The sequence below is a fragment of the Triticum dicoccoides genome, chromosome 3B (assembly GCF_002162155.2).
Source record: "Triticum dicoccoides isolate Atlit2015 ecotype Zavitan chromosome 3B, WEW_v2.0, whole genome shotgun sequence".
Taxonomy (NCBI): domain Eukaryota; kingdom Viridiplantae; phylum Streptophyta; class Magnoliopsida; order Poales; family Poaceae; genus Triticum; species Triticum dicoccoides.
Window position 1 is genome coordinate 845,924,928 of NC_041385.1, and position 8,965 is coordinate 845,933,892.

The 8,965-nt window shown below is 45.7% G+C and overlaps 1 protein-coding gene across 4 annotated transcripts; it reads right to left on the bottom strand.

Moving 5' to 3' along the window:
- Positions 1-2,798: 2,798 nt before the first annotated feature.
- On the bottom strand, positions 2,799-8,166 carry LOC119278882 (ankyrin repeat-containing protein At5g02620-like). Of its 4 annotated transcripts, none has more exons than XM_037560232.1 (6): positions 7,952-8,166; positions 7,455-7,583; positions 6,668-6,867; positions 5,620-6,358; positions 4,707-5,239; positions 2,799-3,505 (listed from the first exon to the last, which is right to left on the bottom strand). In XM_037560232.1, the coding sequence occupies exons 3-6, from the start codon at positions 6,764-6,766 to the stop codon at positions 3,200-3,202; spliced, it is 1,677 nt and encodes a 558-aa protein (XP_037416129.1). In that variant the 5' UTR covers positions 6,767-6,867; positions 7,455-7,583; positions 7,952-8,166; the 3' UTR covers positions 2,799-3,199. The 4 variants fall into 4 exon arrangements, with proteins under 4 accessions (XP_037416129.1, XP_037416128.1, XP_037416131.1 ...); XM_037560231.1 differs by having other exon boundaries at positions 6,668-6,873; XM_037560234.1 differs by having other exon boundaries at positions 6,668-6,884.
- Positions 8,167-8,965: the final 799 nt, after the last annotated feature.

An 8,965-nucleotide genomic window follows, 5' to 3' on the forward strand; every position in this document is an offset into this window, starting at 1 on the left:
TACCATGAAGAGCTAGTACACAACACTAGTCCAAACGTTGGTTAAACCACTTGCGTGGTGAATTGGGAAAAGAAAAGCACTCTTTTATCTTGCGTGAAAGAAAATGTCAATCGTCTGTAGAAACTACGACCACTATGTGTTGGAAATATTAGCACTTTTCCGATTAGACTAATTCACGAGTAAACAGTAAGCATGGTAAATACGGTATGCATCTCATAGCGATACCTAAGCATACTAGCACGTATAGAACATAGAAGCGAACCATCTATGAGCAGCACATATACGGCTAGCACATGTACGAGTAAACGAGGGATGAACAGATCATACCCTCCGGTTGGCCAGGCCAACGCGGCGGCGGCGGCAGCAGCCTCGGCGTCATCCGTTGCCTTCTTCTTGGCTGCGGCATCGTCGGCCATGGTGTCGATGCAGGGGAAGTAGTGGAAGCAGAGGCGGATGGAGTTGGGGACGGATCAGGAGCAGTCGCGCCGAGACGCTCCCCAAAAACCTTATTGCCGTTCTCCCGGGCAGGATCTCGAACGACAGGGTTCCGGAGGCACCTGCTCTCCCGACCAACCGTGCACGCGGTCGTCGGGATGGGGTCGTCGGAGGCAACACAGAGTGAGGAACAGTAAATGACGGCTAGGTTACGCGAGAGGGAGTGAGTGAACCGAGCTAGGTCACTCCACTGGACAGAGCCGAAGTCGTGGGCCTGGCGGAGGCCCACGACCGAGTCGATGCACTCCCGGGAAGGGAGTCGTCGTTCCCGGAGAAGGGTCGCACACCCGCGAACGGAGTCGACGAATCCCGGGAACGCAAGTCAGTCCACAGTCCAACGTCTCGGACAGTGGCCCACCTGTTAGCGACTCGTTAATTAATCCCTGATTAATTAATTCGTTTCTGAGGGGCAAAAATAAGCTCCGGCTCGGCTCATTCCCGCAACCCGCGGCGCGTCCTGACGAGGCGAGGCGTGGCGAGGCGGCGGTGCAGGAGGAGGAGCGCGCGTGTACCACTCCTCTTCCCAAGCTCCCAATTGCAAGTGGTAGAGCAGCCCTTATAAAGGGGTCTCAACTCTCCTCAACTAGCAAGGTGAGACTAAACTTCCCACTACCTGTCATCGCATACATGGGCCTCAAGATTAACCTGGGATTAGTGTCTTATATGGGCCTAAGCCCATCCATAATCCATCACTATGACCCTGTGGAGACAGCCTACCTCTCAGAGTCATGGAGCACCGACCTTTAGATGTTGCTGCAATTCCCTTGTCTACGACCATTGGGCAGGTGATGCCTGTGAGTGGCATGACCATAGAGCCACTTGTGTTGGCACGTGCTCTAACTTTAGATGCCAAGATCCTCTCGGTGTCTGTCATAGTTGGTTCTCTCAAGTGTTGAGGTCCAAACACCTCGACCACAATAGTTGCAAACCTGACCATGGCATCTCTGCATGTGCTCTCAAACATCCGTAGGTACTCGTCCCACGAATCAGCAGTTGTGTCATATGCAAGCATTCACAGTGCGGCCATGCACTTCTGGTAACCAGAGAACTTAATCCTTCCCAGGACGTCCTTCTTCAAGATGAAGTAGTCATCATAGGACTCGGCGCCATGGTACAAACAATCAAAGACATTTTTGTGGATCTGAAAGCGTCGGTGAAAATTGTCAGCGAAGAGGGCATCAGGGTTAAAGTAGTCATTCGTCAACGTCAAATGGTCGTGCGCCCTGTTGAAGTTGAGCACTCGATGACCCTTGATGGATACCTTGAAATTGAGAACATGCTCCTCCCACGCTCCTTATCTTCAAGGACTGCCTGCATCATAGTCGTCTCATCCGTGTAGTCCTCGTCTGACGAGCCATTGCTTCAAAGAAGAAGGGACAAAAAAATTAGGTCGAGCGATCACCGAAAAATTGACGGGCATGGTGAGTATTGTAGGAGCGGATGGTACATGGCGGGGCGGTCAGAGGAGAGGTGTGGAACGGTGGCGGAGAAGCGGGGTGGAACCCGGGTGTACCGCTGGAGGTGACGGATACGTTGAGTTCCGACAGGGGTGTGGCGTGGCGATCGGGGTGGTGAAGCAGTGGCGAAGGCAAGAGAGAAAAACACAAGGAGAGAAAAATGGGAAGGATTGAGGCGTCGGGGGTGTCGGAGTCCTAAGTGGCAGCTGTCCGGGCTCCCACAAAGCAAAGATACGTCTGGACCGCTCGACGAACCGATACAGGCCCGCATTGGATGGTAAAACATGCTGGACCACGTGGTCTCGACGGTTACAGACGGTTTAAGGGTCTGCTTTGGAGATGCCCTTAGACCACCAGCTTAAGCAAGTGTCATGAGTTGCCTATCTCTGTTCACCTGAGAAACCTAAGTTAATCTAGTTGCCAATCTTCATTTTGTTCAATATTATTATACTTATTACATATACATGACACTTTTGCAGCAGTACCATTGCATACTGTTTTCGATGTCACAAAAAAGGCTACGTAGGCGAGGGAAAGGTAGGTCGCTGTCTCTCATTACTTGCGCAACTCTGTTTCTTAATAGTTAAGTCGCCCACCCGCGGGAAACAAGAAAGAACACTTCAGGCACTGCATTTTGATGTTCAATACTCAATACTGCATGATAATAGCAATGTTTTATAGATACTTGCACAAAACAAACTTATTTGCAGTGAAAATGGTGAAAGAATGTCCTAGAAAACGTTAAAAGTCACGCTCTGTTGGAGAGCATTCATTCAAGCAAAGCATGATACTCCATTGCAAGAAAAATATTAAACATAGTATTTGTTATTACTTAGAACCATAATAACATAATCCAAACATATTTTGTAATACATTAGAACATGACTTTACAAATAGCATCATCCATCCATCCAGTCTCCAGGACCAAAAAACAACACACCCTGCTCAAACAATGTCAAGGAGCTGACCCCTGTAGGTGCTGGGGCCTCCACCTAGCCGAGATCTCAGCATCAGCATTAGAACAGGCCATTCACCAACAATCTTTGTCGCCAGCGGGACAAGAGCTCCACAGCAAAGAATGAGAATGGCCAACCACAAGTGATGTGGCGCCAACAATATGAACATCCCAATAGTGAAAGCTACAAGTGTGAACGCATACGAGACCCACATTAGCAGCTTTGTGACAGCCAAATAATGCACCAAGAATCTGTAGTCGCCCCAACGATAAAGAACACAGAGAAAAGCTACTAAAAAGAAGAGAACATCGCCAGTGCATCAGATATCAAGAATATGATCTGACTCCTGGAGTAAACCGGCTGACCTGCGCTTCCCGGGTCTGAGCTATAGCCACCGGGCACCGTGAACAAGGCTGCAAACGTGATAGTGGCGATAAGAGTCGCAATGATCGCTGTATTACTTGTGTAGGTCTTGCTCAATGACTTTGAATCCAATCTAGATGCATTGACTGCGTTTATCCTCGCTTCCTTTTGCAAAAAATGGATGGAGAAGCTATCGCGAGGATCAGCCTTTGAAAGAAGCATGCAGATCTCATTCTGCAAGACACCAAAAATGTTAAGACTTAACATCCTGCAATAAAGAGTAACTGAAAGGGACCACAATGCATAAAACAAGCATTCACAGTTATTCAACCACCGGCCAATAGCAGCTGACCTACGTTGTTAGGCATATATTTATTACTGAATTTTGTTCGCCCTCTCTGAACTGTGGTCTGTTCAAGTATCTTATGGCTTTGAAATTCTCTTCTGAATCTATGAGTTTCAGTGTCTTCTCTGGGTTTTAGGGAGTCTGTTCCTGCTCTGTTCAACATTCAGGCCGAACTAGTTTGCGGTGTTGTTGCAAATGCAAGGCTGGTGGCATCCTGCACGGATACACAGAGGATACTGCCGGATACAGCTCGATAGGTATCCTTTGATTTTTCAAATTTTTAGAAAGTAAACTAGTCCTGATACGTGTGGGATACTGCTATGATACATTTTGGATACGGGAAACCCTCCTTTCAACGTTAAAATCCCTCTTGAAGCTGCACGACCCCATAACCTCTCGCCTTCCCTTGTCGAGTCGTCTCCCTCCCGGCTGCACGCCTTCTCCCAATCAAGTCTGTTCTGTAACTTCTGTTCTGAACTCAGATTAGATTGATTTGTTCTGTAACCTGGCATGCAGTTAGTGATCACATCCGTTCTGCACGAGTGCACCTGTGCACATAGGTACTTTAGGCTTAGGATTTAAGATTAGATCGGTTTGTTATTTTGTTTCTGCTCTCTGTTCTGACCAGTTCCCTTAATCTCTTTGTACCATTCAGATCGGCCATGTCTAGTAGTTCTCCTTCCGTTGGAAAGTGAAGCAAGCAGTGGAGGAGGCACCATGAATGCAGTACAGGTATTGGCTGCTGCTCATGTCATTCCGGCAGATGATAATGAGAAGATGCCTTTGTGGAGGTATGTCCAGAAGTTGGAAAACACTGGTAAAGGGAAAGGAGGCAACAAGAGATCCATGAAAGGGGGAAGGGGGGATCTTATTGAGGCATGCTTTGACATGGAAGCTCGCAGCCACCTTGATGCATTGATCACAAGTAAGTTTTACACAGCAGGACTAACTAGCCAATTAGGATCCATCACACTTATCCATATCATACAATATCTTAATCTAGTCAACAATACCGTCAACCACACAACTATGGGTAAAATAAACCTATGTTCCAACAAAAATTTAAATGATCTGGATAAGAGAAATTACCCATTCGAGTGTTTTCGCCTCGCTGTACGCATACTTCAGTTCCCATGCGGCAGAGTGACCCTCCTCATCAAGTATAGAAATGTCAATATCCTTGTGGGATAATATACTTCCAACCAATTTAGGCCTGCATTTGAGAACAGCGTGATGAAGCGCTGTCTTCCCCTCCTTGTCACGCAGGTTGATGAGAGCGCGCAGCTGCGGGGCACATATAATAAAGTTTAAGAACTCTTCGTGCTCTGAAACAATAGCTTCGTGAAGACAGGTCACTCCAGTGGTACTGTTCTCATATGGAGCGTCAGGGCAATGTAGGAGCAGCTCTTTAGCTACATCAATTGCACCATGCGAAGCCGCTGATACAAGGAGAGGTTGGCCTGCATTGCTAATTTCATACCCAAGCAAGAAATCCGTCTTCAGAAATACTCGAAGAACCTCAGTTCTACAAGTGATCACTGACAATCTCACTGGAGATATCCCAACACTGTCCTCAACTTTTGCCATCGATGGGCGATGCTCCATGATTGTTTTCACAATGTCTGAAACCAACGGTACACATAATACATCAACAGCAAGAAGAAGGCATTATCAGACTTGAAATACAAAAATATCCAAAACAGTAGCATCAATTTTTCTAAGGCAGGCAGCATTAATTGGATAACACATCTCAGTCAGCAAGTATGGTGTTAATGGTACTTGAGAAATTTCAATGAGAAAAAACATATGGTGTTAACATTCATGCCAAATAGATAGAACAAATATTATCACAGCACTTTCTACAATAGTCAGTAGCTAGCATGTCGGAAACTCCATAACACATCTAAGACGGCAATCAACTTGGAATGTAATGAGTACAATGAATTTAATGATTGGTACGAGCAAAAAAGAAGTGACAAAAGAAACTTCATATTTTTATTACCTTCATTTCCATTTCTCACAGCTGCATGCAAGGCATTGTTGCCATGTTGACCGCAGTCAGCAGAGTCTGTAATAACGATAAGCTGCTCAAAAATTTCCTTGTAATTCTTGAGTGTGGCAATATACATTGGTGATTCATCCATTCTGCTTATCGCTTTGGACAACTCGGGAGCTTCCCCAATCAGCTTTAGTGCTAGGTCCTGATACCCACATCTTATAGCATGATGTAACACATTGTATCCAGCATCATCGGCTACCAATAGAGCTTCTTCCAAAACTTGTTGACCTCTCAAAAGTGAAACTGTATGTGTAACAATATCAGGAAACCCATGAATTACAGCAACCATCAATGCAGTCTGCCCATTACTGTTCACAGCAAGAACAAGTGGCTTCTGGAGCTGCCAAGCAGAGGTGAAGAACATGAGATGCCCACGCATAGCAGCAATATGGAGACAATTATTTCCTTGTGGAGTAGTTTGAAACAAACTCCAAGAGTTTCTGCTGCAAGTGCTCCTCAACAACCGGACATCACCTGACATGGCTGCTTCTAGCATTTTCTTATCAATATCACCTACCGGCCCATTCGGACACCTGGGTAGTAAATCTATAGCCCTCAGCCTCCTACCCATGGAACGCATGAACTCTGGACTGTCTTGAGCCTGAGAATTCTCACTGGACAGTGTGACCTCTAGATGTTGCATTTCTATATCTCCAGGAGTTGAACCAGATGCCGTGACCTCCTAATGGAGAAAGGATAAAAATATTTAACCACCTTATTCAAGTTGTACGATGGTGACAAACTAGTGGCTAGCTATCAGGTAATACCAGTCCACAAAAGATCTAAAATGTCAAAAAATCTAGGCCGAGCAAGAAGCAAACATCTCAAACACACATAACCAATTAATATGAATTTTAAAGGCTCAGATATTAACATGACTAAAGATCAAAAGGTGATTTCCTTGACCATCAAGCATTATATATAACTAGTCTAAGAGAAGTTGGTGGGAGAATGCAACAACTTCTATCAAGTAGGAATACACTGGGGCTACCTGCGGTTGATGGATATTGACATTCTCTACCAACACCTCATCGCATCCTCCATTGCTGCTGGCACCCAGCAGGTGATCCTCGTCTTCAAGGTTAGACATGGTAGCACCCCCGCACTGTACTGACGATGGAAAATTCTCCGTTACCAATTTAATATCCAGGCAGACAATTTTCCAGCTGCAGTCAGAGGTCCTGGTGTAGTCTGCAACTGACGAAAGCCTAGTACCATCAGTTTCCCTACAACTGAGAACATTGATTCTGTAGATAAAAAGCAACCAACGCAACAACAAATTGCAACACTCATTCACTCCTAACGCATGGTTAAGAGTGCATAGGAATTAAGAACTATCTACCTTTAATTTTCAGGATTAGAGCTCCAAGAAAAAAATATGGCTCAGTTCTTGGAATTGCAAAAACAAACACCTTTAGATTGCACAATTCTGAATAAATACATAAGTTTCACAATAATCGGAGAACATTGGAATGGAACTCTATGCTAAGAAATACCAGCAGTCTAACAGAAATACGTGGAAGAATATACGTCCTTGCTTCTTTTGTGTGTGTGCAGATTACTTTAATGCACGCATTCAGTACCAAAAGTGCTTAAAAATAATAACATGCCCCATGCCAACATTAATGTCAAAGTCAGTTAACTGCAGTCTAAGTTGAGTGTCCCACATGTAACTTAATTGTAACCCAAGTTTCTCAGAAGCTATGTACTCACTTTGGAATTTAGTGTGATGCAATGCAATACGGACATGATCAAGAGAAAGGGAAGGACAAACTCACCTTGGCCCAGGGACCGTCAAACTGGTGTGCCTAGATGAAGAGGATCTGCTGTGGGGAGAATGGTGGATGCCGTCCAATCCTTGGCCTCCTCGTCCTCGTCTTGGAAGTTCTCTTTCTTGCCCACCCTACCTGCTAAAAATTAACATTATCGAACAGTACTTACTAGTAAGGAAATTTGTTCAAGGGTAGAATAAATCACAGCTAATTCAACAGAAAATCGAATTACGTATATGCAGGCAAGCAATCCCACCCAAACTCAACCCCGATTCCCTGGACCGGCTCGCCTTGGATCGGAGCAGCTCGTGCGTGTGCTGGCGTGTGCAGGTGTGCTGCTCACCGCGCGTGGCCGTGTCCCCGTGTGTGTGCGCAGGAGCGGCACCAGAGACGGGCGTGGCAACCAGCGAGATGCAGTCGTCCGTCGCTGCCGAGCGGTGCGCCGTGCGTGTGTGAGCTCGGAATGGGAAGAGAGGGAGGGAGGGAGGGAGGAGCTCGCTTACCTCGTCGGAGTGCTCGGCGAGGCACTAGGGCAAGCGCGACGGGGGGCGAACGGCGGTGTCCAGCTTCGGGCGTGGCGACTGGCGGGCGGCAGACGACGGACAGCGATTGGCGCCGGGAGTGGAGGACGCGACGGCGACGGCGGCGGCGGCGGCGGCGGCGGGAGAGACGCGGGGCAGGCTCGGGTTCGGGAGAGACGCAGGGCGACTCGGTCACGCACTCCCTCTCTAACCTAGCTGGTCACCGCTGTTCGGCTGGGCCAAAACCGGAACTGACCGCTTTGCGTCTGAAATGGTTTGTTGACCTCCCGCACAGGCTGGCCGGCCCATTATGGCCAGCTGCTGTATCAAGAAGCGTGGCGTACGGTTCTTATTTTTTCTGTTTAAAAAAAAAACTAGTTTTCAGTCGATTTTATTTTGTTGTCCAGCAAAAAAAATTATTTTAGAATGACAAATATTTTATAATAAAAATTAAAGTGTTTCCAAAAATTTGCAAACATTAGAAAAAACTCGACCATTTTTAGAGAACATGTAATTATTTTTTTAAAATTTAGAATATTTTTAAAAGTTTCCAAAATCCAGTTAAAACGTTAACATTTTTAATATAAACAAGAATGTGTTTCGGAATTGTGAGCCTTTCCAAAAAATGTGTAAGTTTTTTGGAATTTTGGGTAGGGTAGTTTCTTTTAACAAATTTGATTTTTTTTAATGTAAATAAAAAAGAAAAAAGAAAAATAAACCTGATAAATAAAACAAAAACATTGGATAGAACCTTCAAAAAGATTTCTAAAACTGACAAAACCAGAACTGGAACCTTTACAAAACCGGCAAACTAGCTAGTTGGGCCAGCCCATTTCACTTTGTTAGTGTTTGATCCACAACTCGGGCTCGGCTATGTGTGGCTTCTTGCGACACCCTTTTTTTTAGTCTAAACACACTTTATTTAATGATCGTAGTCCAAATACATTTGGATACAATTTAGGTCTGGAGCATCGAGGAGCCACAGATGGTGTCCTA